Source organism: Budorcas taxicolor, chromosome 14 (assembly GCF_023091745.1).
Source record: "Budorcas taxicolor isolate Tak-1 chromosome 14, Takin1.1, whole genome shotgun sequence".
NCBI classification, from domain to species: Eukaryota; Metazoa; Chordata; class Mammalia; order Artiodactyla; family Bovidae; genus Budorcas; species Budorcas taxicolor.
In genome coordinates this window covers 68,208,749-68,232,561 of record NC_068923.1, presented here as the reverse complement: position 1 = coordinate 68,232,561, position 23,813 = coordinate 68,208,749, and the positions used below count along the sequence as shown (strand labels likewise).

Below are 23,813 nucleotides of genomic sequence, written 5' to 3'. Positions count from 1 at the left end.
TTCATTTGCTGCTGCTGCTAAGTTGCTTCAGTCGTGTCCAACTCTGTGCAACCCCATAGACGGCAGCCCACCAGGCTCCCCCGTCCCTGGGATTCTCCAGGCAAGAACGCTGGAGTGGGTTGCCATTTCCTTCTCCAATGCATGAAAGTGAAAAGTGAAAGTGAAAAGTGAAAGTGAAGTCGCTCAGTTGTGTCTGACCCTCAGCGACCCCATGGACTGCAGCCTACTAGGCTCCTCTGTCCATGGGATTTTCCAGGCAAGAATACTGGAGTGGGGTGCCATTGCCTTCTCCGACAGAAGGTTTACTTATAACTGAATATGGAAAACAGAGCAGAGCAAAGGAAACCGTGGAAGACCCACCAGGATGCTACTGCAGTCATTCAGGTAAGAATGGCTGAAGTTTAGAGACCTCCAGAGGTAAAATCATTGTAACTTTATGATGGATTTGATAGAGGCCGAGGAAACTGTTATTACATAACTCGAGAAGTGTTTATTTCATATGGAAGCTAAAAATACATACACACTGATTAGAAACAATTCCTGGTTTTCTAGCACCACTGTGTGGATTAAACTCAATACTGCAGGAAGTATACACGCTAACAATGGCGCAAAGCAGTAACATGAGGCAATGATACAACAAATACATTTTCTTCATACTTGTGCCAAAGACCTGGGCAACGCTGAACAAGCCAGAAACTTCTCAGCCCTTTGCCTTAGTACAAATGCGTACTCGACTGTGAATGCACGGATCTGGAAAACCGTGTTAGGAAACCATGAAACAGTCTCAGTCTCGCTGCATCCTGACAAGATTAATTCATGTAATTTATTAGGGCACAAGAAAAGGGAACATTACATACTTAAAGTTACTTCATTTATCATGCCAATCATCTCAAGTATAAAAAGGCAGGTAGAGGAAATGAAACGAGAAAGGCAACATCCAGAATGCGACAGAGCTTAACCACTGGCAGGGCTCTTCTGTGGAGTCTCCAAGCTAGCTTGGCTCTGTGAGTTGACTGAAGATGAGCAATCTCTTTAGCAAAGAGCTAACAAGTCACTGTAAGTAAACTATTTCATTATTGGAAATATACTACAAGAGCCCTGCTGGAAAAGCCTTTTCCCTTATTCTTTTAAAAAGCACTTGGGGCCTAACAAGAGGGGAGTCTCCCTTAATCTTTACCTAACTTTCTTATATAACATGCATGGACCTCAAAAATCTATAGATTTTCATTCACAAATTGATTTATTGAATGTCTATTATGTGCCAGACATGGTGTTTGGCATTGAGCAAATACTGGCAAATAAAACAGACATGGTCCCTGGCCAAGGAATGCTAACAATGGCCACAATGACAGCTTCCTGTCCTGTCAGAATATACAATTAGATTGAATTACTTTACAAAAGTCACTTCGTAGACCATTTATCTTCTTTCCACCTAGTTGCTGAGTTTGCTGCTCTTTGCATATAAAGATGTAAAGAAGCCAGAGCCCAAGTCTGTAGAGCTAGTTCTGAAGCAAATGTACAGAACAGGGCAAGGCTAGATTCAGCAGCACTGCTCCCACTGAACTCTTTTAAATAATGCTTCTGTACCATCATACTTAGATCTGCTTTCCCCCAAATTTTCCTCCAGAAGAACAGGCATGAATTTTATAGTAAACTTACACAAAACAATGGTTACACGGCTTTTCTCTCCCTTTATTTTAATTATTGCCTAAATTTTTTTAACCAGCTTTTATTCTCCTTGCCTTGAAGAAACAGCCCAGCGACCAGGAAGAGCGTCTGCTTTTGGGTCAGGTTATCCACTGATGAGCAGCTTAAGGGTAAGTTACCTAACTGTCTACCCTGATTTCTCACCTGTCATAGAAGTGAGCAATACTTACCCTATAAGTTATTGACAGGCTTATATTAAAAAACATGATTAGTATTTGCTATATGATGCCCGAAAAGAGTGTTAATTTCTCTGTTCCTCTTCTCCCTTCCAAGGCTAATTCTCACATAGCTGTTGATGACTTCCTTCTCTTCTGCCTCTTCTGGGCCCTTCCTCAGGTTATCTATCTCCTTTTCACTGGCCCCTTCTCCTTCACCTAATATGTCGAAAACTCCGCCACTCACAAAACACATGAGAAAGGATTCCTCTGCTCTGCACTCAAAGCAGAGCTTTCTTCCACCCTATATTTCTCAAACTTCTCTAAATAAACAGTCTATACTCCCATTTTCTCGTTATGCTCATGAATCCATTTCAATTTTGTTTCCAGCTCTAATATTCTACAGAAATTACTCTCACTTAAAAACATGTATTGAGCAGCCAAGATGGAATAATAGTGACCAGATTTATCCTTCCCTCAGAAACAATTAGCAAGACAAAATAAATCAGACAAAATTATATAAAACAGTAATTTTCAAGACGTGAGACAACAGGCAACAAAGGATAGTGATCCTTAAGAGATGAGAGACAAATGAGGTCAGCCCTACCGTACCCCAGCTTGGTGCCCTGACTGAGTGTCCAGCCCACAGCACAAAGAGGGGCGAGTGAAGCAGAACGTGGCCGACTCCCTGGGTCGAGGAATCTGAACTGAAAAGTCTGGGGAGACCAAGGCAGCTACAGTTCATCAGGCAGAGTATCAGAGAAGACAGCCGCAGAGCGAGCACTCCACAGAGCTGCAGAGGGCCTCTCTCAAATATCCAGCAGACGACTAATGGCACATGTTTGAGGAAACCACTCCAGGCCAGGGAAAGGACCAACTGAAGGGACTAGAGGGAACAGAGATGGGAACTCACACAAGGCTGGGAGCTGCGACCATTCCCATTAGGCAGACCAGAGCAAACTACTAATTCATAGGCAGAATACAGAACAGTCCTGTCTCAGAGGTGGGGAATAATCAGCCACAGACTCAGCACTTGCTCCAGACTAGGCTAAAAAATAAATTAAAAAAAGCAAGAACCAGTGAAGCTAATGCAATAAATTCAAGTAACTGCATCACAGAACAAAGTTCAAGACGATTTATAAGGATACAATAGAGTAAAATTCACAACTTTTTGCATCCAAGATTACCAGGTTTCCTAAAGAGGAAAGAAAACAAAACCCACAATGAAGAGAATAATCAATCAACAGATGCCAACAGATAATGGTCACAGAAGTTATAATTAGCAGGATAAAACATTAAAGTATTGATTAAAGCACATTCCAAATGTTCATAATAACAACTAGAGATATGAAGGATATTAAAATCATTTAAATCAAACTTCTAGAGAGGAAAACTAAGATGAAAAACATACTGGTTGGAATTAATGACAGAACAGACACTAGAAAAGAAGAGTAAAACTACAGGCATGAAAACAGAAACTGTCCAAAATTAAACAGACTTAAGAGACTTCTCTGACGGTCCACACTCTGTGCTTCCACTTTCGGAGAAGGCGATGGCACCCCACTCCGGTACTCTTGCCTGGCAAATCCCACGGACAGAGGAGCCTGGTAGGCTGCAGTCCATGGGGTTGCAAAGAGTCAGACACGACTGAGCAACTTCACTTTCACTTTTCACTTTCATGCATTGGAGAAGGAAATGGCAACCCACTCCAGTGTTCTTGCCTGAAGAATCCCAGGGACGGGGGAGCCTGGTGGGCTGACGTCTATGGGGTCACACAGAGTCGGACACGACTGAAATGACTTAGCAGCAGTAGCAGCAGCTTCCACTTTAGAGGGCACAGGTTGCCTGGTTGGAAAATAAAGTCCTGCATGCCACGCAGCATGCCCCAAAACAAACAAAAAACCAAACAACAAAAACAGAAAAAATAAAAAGAGCATTGATGAGCTAGTGTTTTACTTCTCATAATCTAAAAATGGGTTAACGAGGACTTCCCCGCAGGTCCAGTGGTTAAGAATCCAACTGCCAATGCAGGGGACAATGGTTTAATCCCTTATTCGGGAGGATCTGACATGCTGCAAGGACGCTAAGCCCGTGTGCCGCAACTGCTGAGCCTGAGCTCTAGAGCTGTGAGCTGCAACTCTTGAGCCCATGGGCTGCAACCACTGAAGCCCATGTACCTACAGCCTGTGCTCCGCAACTAGAGAAAGACTGCAGGCAGCAACGAAGACCCAGCACAGCCAAAAATGAATAAATAAATAAATAATGGGTAACTAGATTCCTTAAAGGAGAGAACAGAGCAGGGAAAAAAAAAAGAGTAGAAGAAATAATGGCTGAAAACTTGCCAAAACTGATGTAAACTATAAATTCAGGGATCTAGAAAGTTCGGCAAACCCCAAGCATAAGAATCATGAGGAAAACCACATCAACACACACAATATAATCAAACCACTCTAAGTCAGGATGAAAGAGAAAAATCTTAAACACAGCCAGAGGAAAAAGAGATATCATGCATAAAAGAACAAAGGATAACATATGATCTCTCATGAGAAACAATAAAAGTAATAAGACATAAGGGTAAAATGTTTTGAGACACACAAAAGCTGAAATATTTCATCACCAGAAGACCCACACTATAAGAAATATTAAAAGTCCTTCAGGCAGAGGAAAATTATACAGGTAACACTATGGATCGACATAAAGGAACGAAGGGCACCAGAAGTGGCAACCATGAGTAAATACGTTAAGATTTTTTCCCCTAATTTTACATCTTTAAGAGGTAATTAACTATTTAAACAAAATGTTGAGCGCCTCAGAACTGATCCTTTCAAATTGTGGTGCTAGAGAAGACTCTTGAGAGTCCCTGGGACAGCAAGGAGATCAAAACAGTCAATCCTAAAGGATATCAACCCTGAACATTCACTGGAAGGACTAATGCTGAAGCTCCAATGCTTTGGCCACCTGATGTGAAGAGCCAGCTCAGTGGAAAAGACCCTGATGCTGGGAAAGAGTGAGGGCAGGAGGAGAAGAGGGTGGCAGAGGCTAAGCTGGTTGGATGGCATCACCGACTCAATGGACATGAGTTTGAGCAAACTCCAGGAGATGGTGAAGAACAGGGAAGCCTGGCGTGCTGCAGTCCATGAGGTCCCAAAGGTCGGACACAACTTAAGAGACTGATCAACAACATAAGTTTATAGCAATATGTAAAAGTAAAATGCATGACAATAGCATAAAGGAGAGAAATGGAAGTATACTTTTGGTTCTCAAACTATACATGAAATAATAAAATATCATTTGAATGTATCATGTAATAATTTAAAGATGTACATTATAAACCTTAGGGGCATGCCTAGTAGCTCAGTGGTTTAAAAAAAAAATAAAATCTGCCTGCCAGTGCAGAAGACCTGGGTTCAATCCCTGGGTTGGAAAGATTCCCTGGAGAAGGAAATGGAAACCGACTCCAGTACTCTTGCCTGGGAAACCCCATGGACAGAGGAGCCTGGTGGGCTACAAGGGGAGATAACTTCTGCCTTTTTCTTCCTCCCTGTTCCCTAACTCTGGGCCAGATACAGAAAGGAACAAGGGAAATTCTGGGGATGATGGCTAAGTTTAATTTCTTGACTGTGGTAATGACTTCCTAAGTGTATACAGACACACATCAAAACTAACTATACACTTAAATATCTGTAGATTATTGTCATTTCTATCTCAGTAAAGCTGTTAAACTGCTGCAATTAATATACCAGCAAATTGGGAAAACTCAATAGTGGCCACAGGACTGGCCACATTCCAATCCCAAAGAAAGGCAATGTCAAAGAATTCAAACTACCACACAATTGAGCTCATTTCACATGTAGCAAGTGAAAGTCGCTCAGTCGTGTCCAACTCTTCGTGAGCCCATGAACTATACAGTCCATGAATTCTCTAGGCCAGAATACTGGAGTGAGTAGACTTTCCCTTCTCCAGGGGATCTTCCCAACCCAGGGATCAAACCCAGGTCTCCCATGTTGCAGGCGGATTCTTTCCCAGCTGAGCCACAAGGGAAGCCCCACCTGTAGCAAGGTAATGTTCAAAATCCTTCAAGTTAGGCTTCAACAATACATGTACCAAGAACTTCCACATGTACAAGCTGGATTCAAAAAAGGTACATGATCCAGAGATCAAATTGCCAACATCCGCTGGATCACACAAAAAAGCAAGAGAGTTTCAGAAGAACATCTATTTCTGCTTCATTGTCTATGATAAAGCCTTTCACTGTGTGTATCACTACAAACTCTGTGGAAAATTCTTAAAGAGATGGGAATACCAGAGTACCTTACCCACCTCCTGAGAAACCTGTATGCACATCAAGAAGCAACAGTCAGAACCAGACATGGAACAACAGAGTGGTTTAGAATTGGGAAAGGAGCATGTCAAGGCTGTGAACTGTGACCCTGCTTATTTAACTTATATGCAGAGTATATCATGTGAAATGCCAGGCTGCATGAACTACAAGCTGGAATCAAGACTGCTGGGAGAAATATCAATAAACTCAGATATACAGTTGACACCACCATCATGGCAGAAAACGAACAGGAACTAAAGGGCCTCTTGATGAAGGTGAATGAGGAGTGTGAAAAAGCTGGCTTAAAACTCAACATTCAAAACGAAGATCATGGCATCTGGTCCCATCACTTCATGGCAAATAGATGGGGAAACAATGGAAACAGAGACAGACTATGTTTTCCTGGGCTCCAAAATCACTGTGGACAGTTACTGCAGTCATGAAATTAAGACACTTCCTCCTTGGGAGAAAAGCTATGACAAACCTAGACAGCATATTTAAAAAGCAAAGGCATCACTTTGCCAACAAAGGTCCATTTAGTCAAAGCTATGGTTTTTCCATCAGTCATATACCAATGTGAGAGTTGGATCTTAAAGAAGGCTGAGTGCCAAAGAACTAATGCTTTCAAATTATGGTGCTGGAGAAGAATCCTGTGAGTCCCTTGGACAGCAAGGAGATCGAATCAGTCAATCCTAAAGGTAATTAACCCTGAATATTCACTGGAAGGACTGATGCTGAAACTCCAATACTTTGTCCACCAAAGGTGAAGAGCCAACTCACTGGAATAGATCCTGATGCTGAGCAAGACTGAGGGCAGGAGGCTAAGTGGACGACAGAGGATGAGAGAGTTAGATGGCATCACTGACTCAATGGACAAGAATGTGAACAAACTCCGGGAGACAGTAAAAGACAGGGAAGCCTGGCGTGTTGTAGTCCATGGGGCCGCAAAGAGTCAGACACAACTGAGTGACTGAACAAAAAAAGCTGTTTAATGTTGTGATATAAAATCATCTATTACTAATCAGTCATGCTTCAGCCCCAGAGATGAAACACTGAAAAAGATGGATACAGGACTCTCAACACAGAATATAGTCTTAGCAGAGAAAACAGACACCAAATGCTGAGAAATTTGATATAGTCTATGAAGAATCAGGTCTATGGAAAAGTACATATTCTAATTTGAACAGATTTTATAGTATAGGTTCTAATAGTCAAGAAAGGAATCTGACTTTCTTGTAAACCAAGATGAAAGAATGGAGTATGAATTAGCTAAGTGAAAATATATACATTTACTGAGTGGAGAGTCTAGGGGGAAAAAAAATATAAGAGAAATGCCCAGAAATGGAATTGCTAGGTCAAAGGGCAGTTACATTTTATACAAAAGATTTTTATTGCTTAGTTCTTTGGGATAGAAAAAGACAGCGTGACATTTACTGTTTACGCAGCGTCACAAGAGGTAGCATAGTGGGTTTTAGAACAATTACACACTAGTAAAGTAATGCTCAAAATTCTCCAAGCCAGGCTTCAGCAATACATGAACCGTGAATTTCCAGATGTTCAAGCTGGTTTTAGAAAAGGCAGAGGAACCAGAGATCAAATTGCCAACATCCCCTGGATCATCGAAAAAGCAAGAGAGTTCCAGAAAAACATCCATTTCTCCTTTATTGACTATGCCACAAGCCTTTGACTGTGTGGATCACAATAAACTGTGGAAAATTCTGAAAGAGATGGGAATACCAGACCACCTAACCTGCCTCTTGAGAAACCTATATGCAGGTCAGGAAGCAACAGTTAGAACCGGACATGGAACAACGGACTGGTTTCAAATAGGAAAAAGAGTATGTCAAGGCTGTATATTGTCACCCTGCTTATTTAACTTCTATGCAGAGTACATCATAAGAAACGCTGGGCTGGAAGAAGCACAAGGTGGAATCAAAATTGCCGGGAGAAATATCAATAACCTCAGATATGCAGATGACACCACCCTTATGGCAGAAAGTGAAGAGGAACTAAAAAGCCTCTTGATGAAAGTGAAAGAGGAGAGTGAAAAAGTTGGCTTAAAGCTCAACATTCAGAAAACGAAGATCATGGCATCTGGTCCCATCACTTCATGGGAAATAGATGGGGAAACAGTGGAAAAGTGTCAGACTTTATTTTGGGGGGGCTCCAAAATCACTGCAGATGGTGATTGCAGCCATGAAATTAAAAGACGTTTACTCCTTGGAAGAAAAGCTATGACCAACCTAGATAGCATATTCAAAAGCAGAGACATTACTTTGCCAACAAAGGTCCATCTAGTCAAGGCTATGGTTTTTCCAGTGGTCATGTATGGAAGTGAGAGTTGGATTGTGGAGAAAGCTGAGTGCTGAAGAACTGATGCTTTTGAACTGTGGTGTTGGAGAAGACTCTTGAGAGTCCTTTGGACTGCAAGGAGATCCAACCAGTCCATTCTAAGGGAGATCAGCCCTTGGTGTTCTTTGGAAGGAATGATGCTGAAGCTGAAACTCCAGTACTTTGGCCACCTCATGCGAAGAGTTGACTCACTGGAAAAGACTGATGCTGGGAGGGATTGGGGGCAGGAGGAAAAGGGGACGACAGAGGATGAGATGGCTGGATGGCATCACCGACTCAATGGACATGAGTCTGAGTGAACTCCAGGAGATGACGATGGACAGAGAGGCCTGGGGTGCTGCGATTCATGGGGTCGCAAAGAGTCGGACATGACTGAGCGACTAAACTGAACTGAACAACACATAAGACAAGAGAATAAAACTCAATGCTCTGAGCTCTTCAAGTCCAGACACCCCACCTTCATTCTCACATCCCAACTGCAGAGCTTCATACACCACAGGTGCCTGCCAACAGTTTGCGTACACCACAGGTGCCTGCATTAATATGAACCCCCTGGGCTGGTTATAAAAGAAATCAAACCATCAGGAGGAGCAGCTCAATCATCTCACACTCTCTCTAAAAATGGCAGTTTTTAAAAGAATTAACCTCTTCTTCATCGTCCTCAAGTAATTCTTAATGAAAGCTCCTCATGTGAACTACTGCAAAGCCTCCAAACTGGTCTCCCTGTCTCCACTCCCCTCATCGTCCAAACTCAATCTCCCAGAGCCTAGGAGCGAGCCTGTTGTGGTTTAGTTGCTAAGATGTGTCCGATTCTTTTGCAATCCCATGGACTGTAGCCTGCCAGGCGCCTCTGTCCATGTGATTTCCCAGGCAAGAATACTAGAGTCGGTTATCATTTCCTCCTTCAGGGGATCTTCCCGACCCAGGGATTGAACCCATGTCTGCCTGCATTGGCAGGCAGATTCTTTGCCTCCAAGCCACTGGGGAAGCCCCAAAGAGTGAACTATTCAATCCCCAATTTAGCGATTTCCCTTCTCTACTTAAGACCCTAATGTAAATGACATCTCATCACCTCCACCTGTGCATCCCAAACAATAATCTAAGACCAATACTGGTGAAATGAGGGAGAAAAAGAATATCTTAGTTTTTTCACAGTCAATGTGCTCAAGAGGAATATTTATTGTGACAGTTTGCTTCCTGCTTTTTTCGTGTCAAAATATCCTTCTGATTATGAAAAGGTGGGTGAGGACATGACAGTTTTTAAGAAACAGCTCCACTAAGGAAATTAAAAAGCTGGTAAATCTAAGACAGCTGAGCTTTACTTTGTAATTGCCCATGGAAAAGTCTGGGAAACACTGACTCACAGGATAAAAAAAAGCCAAAGATAAAAAGTGCCTTCACCTATCTAAATCTTCTCACTCTCCCAGCAGATTTTTTTGCTCCTGCAAAACAGCACTGCAGTAGTGCCCTTCATAGAGTCTAATTGTTTCCCCTTTGCTCAGGCTTTCCCAGGAATGGAATGACCTCAACAACTTCTCTTCTTCATTCAATGTACTGAGTATCAACTATGCCAACCACTGTCTCTACAGAGTGAGCACTGAGCAATAGAGAAACACCATTGTGAGCTCCATGGAGCTCACAGTCTAGTGGAGGAAACAGATATCAAATAAACAAAGAATTAAAAACTGTAACAAGTACTGCCTTAAAGAGAATAGAATGAAGGTGCCCAAAATCGAAAGCAGGAAGACTTGTCAGGAAGGTACTATAGTTCAGGTGAGAGATATCAATGATTTGGGGTAGAGGCATGGAGAAGACAAGATCTTGAGCTGACAGGCTTTGCTGAGAAATTGAATAGGAGATTATCTCACTGTCCCTCACTGTGCACACTGTTGAACCACAGTAGGCAAGGCATGAGCACGGATGATGGAAGAAACCTCAAGGAGTTGTAGGAATGGCAGACACGTTTACTGTCTCCTGACTGGCACAGCAGCCATAGAAACAGACACACTATTTTCTCCTCTCATGGTTGACCCAGTGGACACAGCTACAACGCAGCCGCAAAGGCTTCTCAGGTGGTGCTTATACGGGGCACTGAACGTGCACAGTACAATAAATGATCTCAGCTGTTACATAACTACGTATTCACAAAACGTGGGGCAAGAGCGAGAGGTCGTGGGGCGAGAGCCTGACCACTGCTGATTTGCTGATCTTGGCTAATTTGCTCTTTCCCTGTAGAGATTAAAAAAAAAAACCAAAACAAGAAATACACCAAAGATGACTAAAGCACAAACGACTATGTCGACCTGCATTAGAAGTCTTCCCATACATACCCACTCTGTGCTTGATTATACTACTTGCTTTGGCCAGTGGAACAACCCCAAACTTACTGAGAGCAGAGCCTGAAAAAACTCTTGTGCACTGCTTGTCTCTTGGAATAAGCCTGTGGCAGCCTGTTGGATGAGAGACCACATGGAGGAAAACCAAGAGGAGAGCATCTGAAACCATCTTACAGCAGCCTATAGCCAGGGACCCCCAAACGTATGAGAAAGCCAAGTCATGACTAGAACCACCTAGCTAACCTGTAGACTTATAAGCACTAATAACTGCTTAATGTTTTGAGCCACTGAGTTTTGAGGTGGTTTTTTAATGCAAGGCTAATTAACATGGAGTTATCATTTATTTATGTAAGGTGGTAGAAAGGGAATGAAAAGAAACAGCAAGCACATTTTCTCTTACCCTGATCAACTCCTACCTATTCTTTAAAGCCCAACTGAGATATCAACTCCCTCATCTAGAAGCTTTCCTAGATGTCTCTGGCTGGTTTAAGAAACATGGAGACACCATCACTGTTTTGTACATATCCTGATCACTGCCTTACCACATCCTCTTGTTATTATTGGCTTATATCTTTCTTCCTAGCTAGGCAACAGCAACTTTACATTACTGTATCATATTCATCTTGATTGTATCAGCATGTAACATAAAACAGGCTCTCAAGAGAGGCTGCTGAGTTTGTATAATTTATACATTAAATGAATAAACACTTGATACTATAAAACCTATTAACTCTATCGCTCAAAGTGTGATCCACTGACAACATGAATCAGAATCAGCAGGGTTGTGTATTAAAAATGCAATTTCTGGGCTCTTTATCGTCAACAAAAATGCCACTCGTTACATTGTAAAAACACGGATGATTATTCCCGCCACCGACAGATAAACAAAAAAGTAGAAGAAGTGTGGGTGCTAAACCAACTCGTCTCCAATTTTTTCTCGAGCTGTAATCTACGACAGTCCTCAATCTGACGGCCTATAACTGCAATAGAGTTTCTCTTCTAAGAACTGGGTCTCAGCCAGAGTACAAGAGCAGATCTTCCAAAGAGGTGTGGCTTCTCAACGCACACAGAGGATGCTCCAACAGCAAAGCCTGTCCTGAGCACTCTCTGCAGCAGGGATCAGACCAGGATCGACAGGCGGCGTGGCCTAGACAGTACCCCAGGCCGGCTCTCGGAGCCCGGGGAGCAAAGCTGAGGGCGGAACCCACGGTCCTGCTACGCCAGAGCCTCTAGAAGGCGGCTCCCTTGGGGGTCGGGGATGGGCGTCATTCTCCAGAGAAAGCCATGCTAAACCCCAGCCCGGCTTGACCGTGAGGAAAGCCACAGTCGCCTGGCTAACCGAAGTCAAAAAAGAGGAAAATGCAGGATGGGTCGCGCCGAAGGAAACCGAAAGGTGAACGGAACCGAGTGCGAGAGGGTGCCGCCGCTTCCCACCTGCGTCAAGTTCCAGCTGGTAAGAGGGCAGCGGCTCGAGGGAGAGCTTGTAACCCTCGAAGCGGGGATCCAGCAGAGGTCTCTTCACCCGCAGGGAGCAATTAGCAGCCACCTCCATCGCCTTCCAGGGGCGCAGCGTGAGAATTAGTAAAGCTCTTGTTGAAAGGTCCGCGCTTCCCTGGTAGCACTGTGGCTTGGAGGCGGCGTGGTTCTCATCCCAGAAAACACTGCGGCGTAGCCTGCCGTCTGGGAAATGTAGTGCCCACGAGAAAGTTGCCTCTGTTGCATGCTGGGATATGTAGTCTTTCGGGAACTCAATGCCCGTACGACAGAAGGATCTGGACTCTCTTACCCAGAAGGCTGAGCGACAAGGAGGCGGCCCGCGCTGGTTAAATTCTCACTTTATAGGCAGGGTGGCGAGACCCCGCCCCGGAACTGCGTGTGCTAGCTTTCTGTGTGCTTAGGTGCCCGAGCTACTGAGGGTCTAGGTCCGGGCAGCCGAAGAGTGTGGTAGGTAACGGTCGTCAGCGCAAGGGTCATTTCGTCGCTGGGAAGGGACGGCCCTCGCCCGCGGTGATGGTGGTGAGCTATGCCCGTGGTCCTCAGGGCCGGGACCCGGGCCCAGCCCAGGCTCCTTTCGATGTGCTGTCTTTCGTTAGCTTCCCCGACCCGCGCTCGCGGGCCTGTAGGGCTCTCCGACAGGGCGTGCTACCGGAGTTGGCCTGAAGCCAGTCTTCGCTTTGTTTTCTGGCTCCTCCCCTCCCGCCTCTCCCGCTGTCTCCGCCCTATTCTATTTTCCCAAAGAACGTCTGAACTGGGAGGGATCCCCTAGCGCCCTTGTTTTACAAGTGAGAAAACTGAGGCCTTTTAAGAACTGACTTGTCCAAGGTCACTATCCGTATTGTCGGGACGAAGGCAAAATCAAGTTCAGTGTTCTAGGGAAGGTACTGATTGGAGATCTTAGTGTTATTTTGAAAATGTTAGCCTGCAACTGCAAAAGCAAACATATACTAGTTCTTTCTCAACCCCTCCTTTTTCCTGTTGCATTTAAAAAAAAACACAACTCTGAAAACTCATCGCCACTCTCAGTTTTCTTATAGGCGGCGAATTGAGAGACAACAAAAGTTCTCAAGTTAGTGACAGATAAGCCCAGATAAGTAGGGTAACGTTGGCTTATTCCAAGTTTTACAACTTAACCTTCCTCTTACTTTTACACCGTTTTGGTTGTTTGTTTTTACTGAAAATTGAGAATTTTCTAAGTTAGGAGTTTATTTGAGATTTCTTTTTTCTTTATCCCAACCTGCAAGTTTTGATAAAGAACATACACACCCACACACAGCTAGTTTGGCGGTTGGAATTCTGTACATCCTAGTGAAAAGTAAAGCGCTTAAGAGCCTTATCGGGAAATTTTGTCACCAACCGTACTTAATCTTTTATTGATATTCAGGTTATATAGCTTCCCCCAAATTTTGAATGCATTTAGTTAAGAGGCAGAAATGATTAACAGTCAGGTATTATGTGCTGTTAAAGTATTTGGGAGCTTCTGGGGTCATAGTATCTGAGTTCACTTTTCTATCTTGGTTCCTCAGTTTCCTCACCTGTAAAATATAAACTGTGTTAATACTACTTACATAAAAGAATAAAATCTGGGAATTAAATGAGATAAAAACACATTAGTTCAGTGCCAGGCACATATGCATTTAATAAATGTACAGTAATTGTTATTATCCAAAGACTTATTAATGAAGGGTACATGGGAGGGGAATTGTAAAGTTCCTCATTATGACTTCTTGGGAAACAGTAAATAATATTGAGAGTAATGACATTGTCAACACATTGTTGAAATTTATCACCCCTTCAGTTGATAGAATGTTACCTGTGTTGAGGTGCTAGCCTAGAGGATTTAGAAGACAATGCTTTGTAAGTGTTCTATATCTGAAAATACATGTTGATGTTCAGGTTAGCAAGATGAACAAAGATGCGCAGATGAGAGCAGCGATTAACCAAAAGTTGATAGAAACTGGAGAAAGAGAACGGTAAGTAATAGATTGTGTTAATAAACTACATTTAACATCTTTAAACTATAACTGTTATATTACAAAGAATCTAGTTACCAAGTAACAATACTGATGTTAGTAGAAATAACTACAGAAAATTGAGATTATCCAAAACTTCAATTCCTAACATCAATTAAAAAAAAAATGTTTAGGTCTGTTAAATATGGCAAGACTTGAAAGGAAGTGAATCATGTATATACAAAGATGAACAGGAAATGACTCTCTCTCAAAAAATGTGTAAACTAGAGGAGAAAAATACATACCCAAATAACTGCTGTTGGAGATAAAATGTTGCCCAGTTTTTAAGAGAGTCTACATAATGGAACCAGTTTCAGTTACCAAGCTCTCATATCCTCAGAGTGCATTTGCTGTTTTTACTCTCTGAAATATTCTTCTTTCCCCCCATCTTTAGCTAATTCGATGCTCATTATCAGGTTTTAACTTAAATATCATCTCTTCTAGGAATCTGTTAATTCCCAAATACCTTGTTCTATCATAGCATTTAATTACTTTGTATTATACTGGCCTTCTTTGCTAGTTTGTATAAGTAGAATCTGAGTTTCTCCACAGCAGAAACTATACCCAGCGTCATACCTATTACATAATTGGCCAAGTAAACATCTGAGGAATGAACAGGTTTGAAAGTGCAGAGGATAGGCTAAAGAATCAAAAAAGGCTTCCAGGAGCAGGGTGATAAATTGTATGAGAGAAACCTAAGAGGGAACTTTCAGCTTCTACCTGGAGATTAAGATGATCAGTGAAGTCTCCCAGAATGGTGAAGTCTTCCAGAATGCTGGAAGTGTTACGTCACCTGGGAGAGAAGAATTAGTGGTTCCCCAGCACAGTAAAAGAGAAAGGACAGTCTGGGCAGATGGAAACAAATATGCAAAGTCAAAGAAATTTGTTCTAATATGATAATATTCTGGGAGAACTGTGCAGTTAAAATGTGAAAGACAGTGGACAGGAGAAATGTGGTTTTTGTATAATCAGAAATCTTTCCATTAAAAAGGATGCGAAACTAGCTCAACTAATGGAAATGTATAATATCGTGTAACTGAAGGTCTAGGGTTTGAAGGTGCTTCAGGCACCACTGGGTCGAGTCTCTCAAAAATTGTCACCAAGAATATGTCTTTATCTTCCTGTCTCATATCTGCTTTCCTCTGTTGGCTTTATTTTCCAGAAGGCACTACGCACAAGGTGGCAGGAACTAGGAGCTCAAAATTTACATCTCCAGCTAAAACTATCTTTCTCCTAGTAGTTTCAGCAATGTACTTAACTTGGTTACATCCTTGTTCAGTAATAGGCCATTCATGATCCACCTTGCCTAGCTCACATTTCCATTGCTAGAGCCCCTACCCAGATTTCTTACACCAGAGTTGTAGAGTGTTTTTACTGTCAAAGAAATGGCAGAAAAATAGGTGGTAGGTTTGCAAAAACATTTGTTGACTTATCCTTTGGTGGTGGGAGGCATTAAAAATTTTAAGAGGCTGACTAGATCGTGTTACACTTTAGGAATGTTATTTTGGCAGTGTGAAGGAGATTTGAAGGACTAAAGATAGATTGAGAAGATAATAGGCGAAAAGTAAAATAGCAAAAAAGGAAAGAACTTACAGTTTGTTTTTTTTTTTAAGTAAAATCAACAACCCTTGATATGAGGAATGAGGAAGAAGAAAGCCTCTAGAACAGTGCCTTGGGAAACCAAGAGGATAGTATTGCCAGTAATGGCTGTAGGGGATTATGTATTATTGTTTTTCATTTGTCTTCATTCACGTAGCTTCAAGTTACTGAGTTTCTACCATTTGCCATGTCCTGTTAAGGTCTGAAGATACAATAGCAAACAAAGTGAAGCCTGTTCTTTTATACTGCTTACATTCTAATGGAAGGAGACAGAAAATACATGTGCAGTGTGTCAGATGGTGAGGAGTTCTAGAGGAAAAATAAAGCAGAGAATAGTCAGGTGTGTTATAGAAAGGGAAAAAAGTGGACCTCACTGATAAAGAGATCAGAAAGATTTGAGGGAGTGGGGAGACTCATTGCCATGGTCCTGAGACAGCTTGCCTGGCTTTTTTCTTTTTCTTTGGCCACGTTTCACACGCCTTTGGGACCTCAGTCCTTCGTCAGGGATGGAACCCAGGGCCCTGCAGTGAAAGCACTGCGTGCTAATAACTGCACTGCCAGGACATTCCTTGCCTGGCCTTTTGAGGAACCCATGGAAGCCACTGAGACTGAGTCAGTTGGGTAAGGGAGAGAAACAGTAAGGTCAGAGACATCGCTGGGGAGGGGGCAAACCATGCAGGGTCTCTTAGGCTCTAGTAAAGACTGGAAATTGCATTTTGGGTAAACCGGGAGTTCCCTGGAGGGTTTTGAGCAGGGAGAGGAGAAGGAAGTGCACAGGGGAAGTGGCAGGGGAACAAGTCAGCAGGCTGTGGCAGCAGTCCAGTCAAGAGAAGATGGTGGCTCAGACTAGCTAGTAATCGCAGAGGTGGTGAAAAGCATTTGAATTTCAGGTATATATTTAAAAACTGGAACCAGTAGGATGTGCTTATAGATTGGATATTAGTGTTATCAAAATTACTGAGTGAAGGCGGCTGCCAGGGTTTCTAGCCTGAGCACCAAGATGAATGGAGTTGCCTTTCTGGTAAGAACAGCTTGAGGTGGAAGAGAAGCAAGAGTTGGGTTTTGGCCCTATTAAGATTAAGTGACTTAATTAAACATCAAGATGGAAATGTCATGTAGTGGATGTTAGGAATATTGAAAAAGAAGCAGTTTGGCTTGTGACTCGACATGTTTAAGCTGAGAAATGAGATGATTTAGGATGAAGATTGAGGCTTTATAACAGTAGGTTTTGCAGTAGGTTTTTTGCACCCAGATGTCATCAGTTTTAATACATACCATTATTTTTTTAACCATTAAGAAAATACTGCCAATTAAATTATGATAGGCAGGCCAATGACTGGATTGTTAAAATATGGGAAAGTACAGTCTTAGAATTAATGAAATACCATAGTTAATGTAGTAACTAAAGTTCTTCCCTGGTGGCTCAGACAGTAAAGAATCTGCCTGCAACACACAAGATGCGGATTCGAACCCTGGGTTGGGAAGATCCCCTGGAGAAAGGAATGGCTATCCACTCCAGTATTGTTGCCTGGAGAATTCCATGGACAGAGGAGCCTGGCAGGCTACAGTCCATGGGGTCACAGAGAGTCTGACATGACATGACTGAGCTACTAACATATAACATAGCTAATGTATAATTTAGAAGGGTAATAAGAAAAAGGGGGGGGGGAGTCTATACGGTTGAGATATAATGGGGCAGTAAGATAGTTAACAGTTAAGAATTTGTAGTTAAAGAATGGATTCTGGGGTTTGAAGCTTTCAAAAGTACAGCTGCTTCAAACTCAACTAATACCCTTTTGAAGTTGTACAAACCCCACAATATTCCTGTTGGTGGAGGGAAGTAGAAAGTGTTAAGAAGGCCCAAGTAGGGTTTCTTAAGAAGGCCCAAGTAGGGTTTCTTAAGAAGTATTGTGTCCCATCCACTTGACTGAATTTTATTGATAATGAAAATGAAGCTCAGCATTTAAATGACTCACATAAGATCAAAGAACTTTTTAGTGATAGAACCAGGATTAGGTCATGTTTAAATTAAAAGTTTTGTAACCAGAAGCCAGGGGGTTTTTCATTGAACAGTGAAGCTTTGCTTCAAACATTCCTGTCTAAGATACTGTACGCTGCTGTAGTTTAATTTGGAAACACTTCTTTTTCAACAGCCTCAAAGAGTTGCTCCGAGCTAAATTAATTGAATGTGGCTGGAAGGATCAGTTGAAGGCACACTGTAAAGGTAATCAGTTTGATTTAGAAGATAAGCTAATTCCATTGCTCTCAACTGTGTGGGTCTGAAATTCACTAGTAAATTATAATCAGTATTTTAACATGTATTGAGTGCTCAAGCGTAGTTTTACACAAATAGAAAATTGAATCATGTGGTATAGACTGCTTGCACTGAGTGATCATATGTATACCTGTTCTTAAATTTTAGAAATGTTTCTTTGTGTTTCTCTTAAAACAATTGAGGCAAGATTTCCTCTGGCATGAAATATCCCACCTTTCTCAGTGTGCCTACTGGAAGTGAAACATTAGTGATTCCTAGTCAGTTTTTCTTAATAACATGTTAAGCATGTTATGGCTGGCAGACTTATAGAAATTTTATCTCCTGTCTTTAACGGTGTTATTTTTGAAAAAAATCATCTATAAAAGCTCTTAGAAAATTGCTTATATTTTTTAAATTATAAAATGGAAGCTTGTTAAATTACTGGGTATTGATGATGATGCCATTAGCTAGATTCCACAAGCCACTAAGGTGAGCCTCCTTCCTTTCTGGCCCAGCTTTTGGCATGATGGAATTCTGGATATTTATAATGAATTCTCATTGTAATGGTTTCTACAAATGACAATGATAATAGAGACTTTATATCATTAATCCAAAGAAGGCAATGTGCCAAATTAACAAAAGCGTAGACTTCAAGCTCAAATAGACCTTTGTGTAAGACTGGAGCTGGATTTCAAGTCGTGTTTGAATGAGTTATTTAATTTTTAAGCGTCACTTGCCTCACTTTCAAAGTGGGAAAAATGCCCAGGCCATTAGATAATTGTGAATATTAAATATTGCAAAGCACCCAGCACTTAATAGGGGTCCAGTAAGTGTTAACTCCTTTCCTCCTCCTCCTCCTCCTCCTCTTGGTCCAGCATAGAGAAGAGAAAGGAGCAAAGGAGTTGTTCCATATTTTGATTTTGGGCAATTTGAATTTACAGTTCAAATTCATTCTACTTATTACAACTATTTGTCTTACGTTTTGAATCTGGTGGATACATGCTGTGTTTAAGGTTGAACTAAATCTTCATTAGAACGAAAAAAAGAAGTATCCTCTTGTTTTTTTTTTTTTTAAAGACCAGTCTGGACTCTAAAAACATGATCTTAACCCTTCCTCTATGAAAATCTTTCTTACAGATAATGATTTTAAATGATATGATTTGTTTTTTGCTTTTGCATAAGAGGTAATTAAAGAAAAGGGACTAGAACACGTTACTGTTGATGACTTGGTGGCTGAAATCACACCAAAAGGCAGAGGTAAGGAATACAAATTGTGTGAAAGGAAATGTGGGCTAAGACATGATTTGTTTTCTCTTTTGCTGGTTCAGGTTTTCTTTTTTTTTTAACAAGGAAAAGCACTCTTTCTAAAATTATGTGGGTATACTTACATCTTCTTTTTGGGAAGAGTTATAGTTGTCTCGCCAACTTTCTTGCACAGTTTTGAGTAACGAGGTATAAAATGTTTTGTACTCTTAAAACAATATACACATGTAAGTTGATATGGTTGTTAAAACAGATAATTTCTAAAACTTGGGATTTTTTTTAGAGGCAAATATTACCGGAAGCTAGGATTTGTTAAGTTTAGCCTTATGTGTAATAGTTCAGCGTTTTACACCAGCCCCTGAGTTATTGCTCGCTTTCCTTATTAAAAATAAACCAAGTTGTCTTCTTGGATGTCTAATTAAGAATCTGGTAGCTCCATAAGTAACTTCATGATTGGGTAATTCTTGTTTAAGACTCACACTTAGCTGCCTTCTTAATTTCTCTCTTTAATTCCTTGTTAAGAGAAACCAAAAGAAACAGCGGAAATATGTTAAGTCTGTATGCAGTAATTAGGTGTAACTGGATTATTTTCATTCGAGGAAGGCGGTAGGGGGTGGTTGTAGTTATAAGTGGAAGCAGGTAAACTAGATAACCCATTAGTAGTTTCCTCACACAGAAAAAGTAAAAAGAGTTAAAGTGTGAAAAGTAAATCACTTTACAATTATTGCCAGAGAATACTAGGCCCTGAACTGCTACCACCTGGAGAGAGCTGCAACACCCCACGGTCCTGTCCAGCCATCTTTCAAAACAGAACTTTGTTGGTCAGTCGTAGTTCGGGGTGGGGGCAGTATTTATTGCCCTCCCCAGGGATTCATATTTTTAAATAAATTTCTTTTTTTTTTTTTTATATGGCGTCGGCCAGCACGTAGCCGTAGCACTCGGTGCGCAGGTAGGCCAGGCTGCGGTTGCCATAGTAGATGGCATTGCTGGGGTTCAGCTCGATGGCCTGGCTGTAGAACTTGATGGCGTTCTCGTAGTCCTTGGCTTTGAAGTAGTCGTTGGCCTGCGTCTTGAGCTCCTCTGCCCTCTTCAGAGCGCCATCAGCCTGGGGCTCGTCCCCGGGGGGCTCAGCACACTCAGTCTGCTCGCCCTCTGCCATCGCCATGATATATTTTTAAATTCTATATTTTGTTTCTACTTTTCTTCTGTAATTTATGCTTAATCTGTTAACATTTAAGAAGTAAATCTGTTAACAGGGTAGAAATTATCTCTGCATTTCCTTCAGTGCTTTTGTGTTGGATATTTCAATCCCTTATAGCTCCCCTGCTAGAGAATTAGCAAAAAAGAAAAGTAAAAATAAATCTTTTCTTTTTATTGTTAAGAAAGTATTTTTTAATTAACATTTTTAATGTCAGTTCTGTGAACTTTATACACCTGTATAGATTCGTTCTAAAAGACTCCCTCAAGCTATTCCTTTATAGTCACACCTCATCCGTAACCCCAAGGCAGCTGATCTGTTCTCAGTCATCATAATTTTGAGTAAAAGTATATTTAATATACATATTGATCACATTTCCAGTGGACTTAATTATGTAGTCCTTATTTCTCGGCAGGTTTATACTAAATTTATAAAGAAGAGTATCTGTCTTATTTGATTTCTGTCATTTGTGAAATTTTTTGTAGAAATATTGAACTATATATGAAGATTTCATTTCCTCTGGATTCAAGCAAATAACATTAGAGGTTAAAGTTAATTCCTTCTTGTCCTTATTTATTAGTAGCCAAAAAGGGGGAAAATAGTGTAGATTTAATAACTGACATTTAATATTAAGTTTCAAGGATCAGGGCTGCCCCCCCGCCCCCCTGCCCCACTGCCTTTTTTTTTTTTTTGGCTGTGCCTTGCAGCTTCTAGGATCTCAGTTCCCCAAGAAGGGAATGGACCTGGCCCAAATGGTAGTGAAGCCTGTGCTCCTAACCACTAGGCCACCAGGGAACTCCCATTTCCCTATTTTTGGTTTAATATTCAGAGTAGATAATATAGTCAGTCACATGATTCAAGATTTGAAACATGGACATATGACAGAAACAACTGTTGTTGAAGCTCTTGCATCTTTGTTGATTCAAGAGGATATATGCATTTATTTCAATACAGTATCACCAAATTATCTCCCCAAATATGCTGTATCAGTTTATTCTCTCACCAGCCAATGTAACAGGGCCAGTTTTCCCTCAGTCTTGCCAATACATATATTAGTGACCTTTGGATTTTAGCCAATCTGATTGGTAAAAATATGCTCTCAGAATGATAGTTTTAATTTTCATTTCTTTTGTGAGGTTAAATTCTTTTGACATTCAAGAACTGTGTGCTTCTCCTTTCATCATTTTTCTGTAAGCCTGCTGATCTTCTTCCTATCAAGTTGAAGAAATTGTATAGTAGAGAGATTACCCTGTTTTTGTAAGAGTGCTTTCTCCTTTTTTTGTTTGATTTTAACCAGGCTTATTAAGTTGCATTTGAATCAGATTTAGCAATCTTTTACAGCCTCTCTTTCGGAAGTGCCTTTTCTATTCCTTGTGTAAAGAATTTTCACATGTGCAGTATATTTTTAGGTATTGGATAATTCTTTCAAACAATAAATTTCAAATATATTTTATTTTCTCAGATGTCTTTTTTTTTAATTGAAGCATGAGGGTTAGTTATGAAATTTTCACTTGGTAATCCTAAATAAAATACCAGATCTCAAATTGATAAATATTAATTGGAATCATCTTACTCTTATGTTTTTATTTTATATTTCAGCCCTGGTACCTGACAGTGTAAAGAAGGAACTCCTACAAAGAATAAGAACATTCCTTGCTCAGCATGCCAGCCTTTAAGATTGAATTAGATTGTGTTGTTTTGTGGTTTTATTTCTAAAGTAAAACTTGCCATAAATTAGGAATCGATTTCCCAAAATAAAATCCTTTTTTGTATGATGGTATACAGTTTTCAGTAATGATGTATACATTGTATTGATTTTTTTCCCTAAATGTGTTATTTTAATAAATATCTCATGAATGAGTTTGAAGTTTCCTTGGATTTTGGAATAAATGGGACTTTATTAATAATTCATCAGATTTGTTGAGAGAAAAGTCAGCAGTTAATAGAGTTTAAGTGTTAAGTATATAAATGTTAAGTAAGCACATCTCTGTACTAACAATTTAGGAGAAGTCAGCAGCCTCTTCTGATTGTTTGGATGTAGTATATGCCTCTTTTGAATCCCTATATTTTATAATATATGTCCCATCTTGTACTATGGATACCTTATTTCTTATTTGTTATAAACGCTGAGGGTTAGGACTGGGTCTTACTCATCTTTATGTGCCTTCCTTATTCCTCAAAGAATTTACCATCTTACTGGAAGAGAGAACATTTGCAAAGTGGCTCCATACCAAGCTCCTCTCATATACTCTACTCATCTGAACTTTGAAAACAGAAACTAAATTGCATCCCCACATACTAAGGTCAAGAACGAACTAATGGGAAATAATCTCCACCCATAGCTTTACTCTGACATCAAGATTGCCAAATCCATGGACTTTTGTCTGTTCTTATGTGAGCTCTGCTGGAAAATGAGAATGTTGACCATCCTGCCACTTGGACCTCTTCCCACTTCTCACGTTGTTTAGACCTCCCACTGGAACCTCCTGTTTCTTGTGGATACCTTTCGCTATATGGAAAGTGCTCCCTCTGGGCCCTCTGCCTAATGATATGATTTCCTGGGCAGATCCCAGGAAACTTGGGTCGGACCATGGCTTCAAATACTAACATTGATAAATGGTAAACTGCATCTCCAACCCAGCCTCAGGATCCATATACTCAACTGCTGTGGATCAGCTTCCTTGAATGTTCCATAAACACTTCAAACTGACCACACCTAAGAGTGATTTTTTTTCCTCTAGTAACTGCCCATACTGTGTTTCTATTCTCTCTGAATGATTCTCCCAGACATACAGATTACCTGAAAGTGTTACCTGAAAGTGTTAGTTGCTCAGTCGTGTCCGACTCTTTGCAACCTCATGGACTGCAGCCCACCAGCCTCCTCTGGGATTGTCCAGGCAACAATGCCGGAGTGGGTAGCCACTCCCTTCTCCAGGGGATCTTCCCGATCCAGGGATTGAACCTGGGTGTCCTGCATTGCAGGCATATTCTTTACCATTTGAGCCACCAGATTACTTCAACTTGTTAAAACACTGATTCTGAAGGTAAGGAATATCGCACAAGATTGTGTATTTCATACAGGCTTCTCTAACGTGTTCATGCTGCTAATCAAGACCATT

At 41.1% G+C, this 23,813-nt stretch overlaps 2 protein-coding genes across 2 annotated transcripts in view; one reads left to right on the top strand and one right to left on the bottom strand.

Moving 5' to 3' along the window:
* The window catches only part of NUDCD1 (NudC domain containing 1), an 89,501-nt gene extending 77,078 nt beyond the window's left edge, over positions 1 to 12,423 (bottom strand). The window contains exon 1 of the mRNA XM_052651919.1: positions 12,306 to 12,423. Coding sequence (XP_052507879.1) covers positions 12,306 to 12,423 — 118 coding nt within the window. The remainder of the gene's footprint in view (positions 1 to 12,305) is intronic.
* A 325-nt stretch (positions 12,424 to 12,748) lies between these two features.
* Positions 12,749 to 22,554, top strand: ENY2 (ENY2 transcription and export complex 2 subunit). Its single transcript, XM_052651842.1, has 5 exons — positions 12,749 to 12,887; positions 14,265 to 14,341; positions 18,133 to 18,203; positions 19,416 to 19,490; positions 22,294 to 22,554. Exons 1-5 carry the CDS (start codon positions 12,882 to 12,884, stop codon positions 22,368 to 22,370), a joined length of 306 nt encoding a protein of 101 aa, XP_052507802.1. The 5' UTR covers positions 12,749 to 12,881; the 3' UTR covers positions 22,371 to 22,554.
* Positions 22,555 to 23,813: the final 1,259 nt, after the last annotated feature.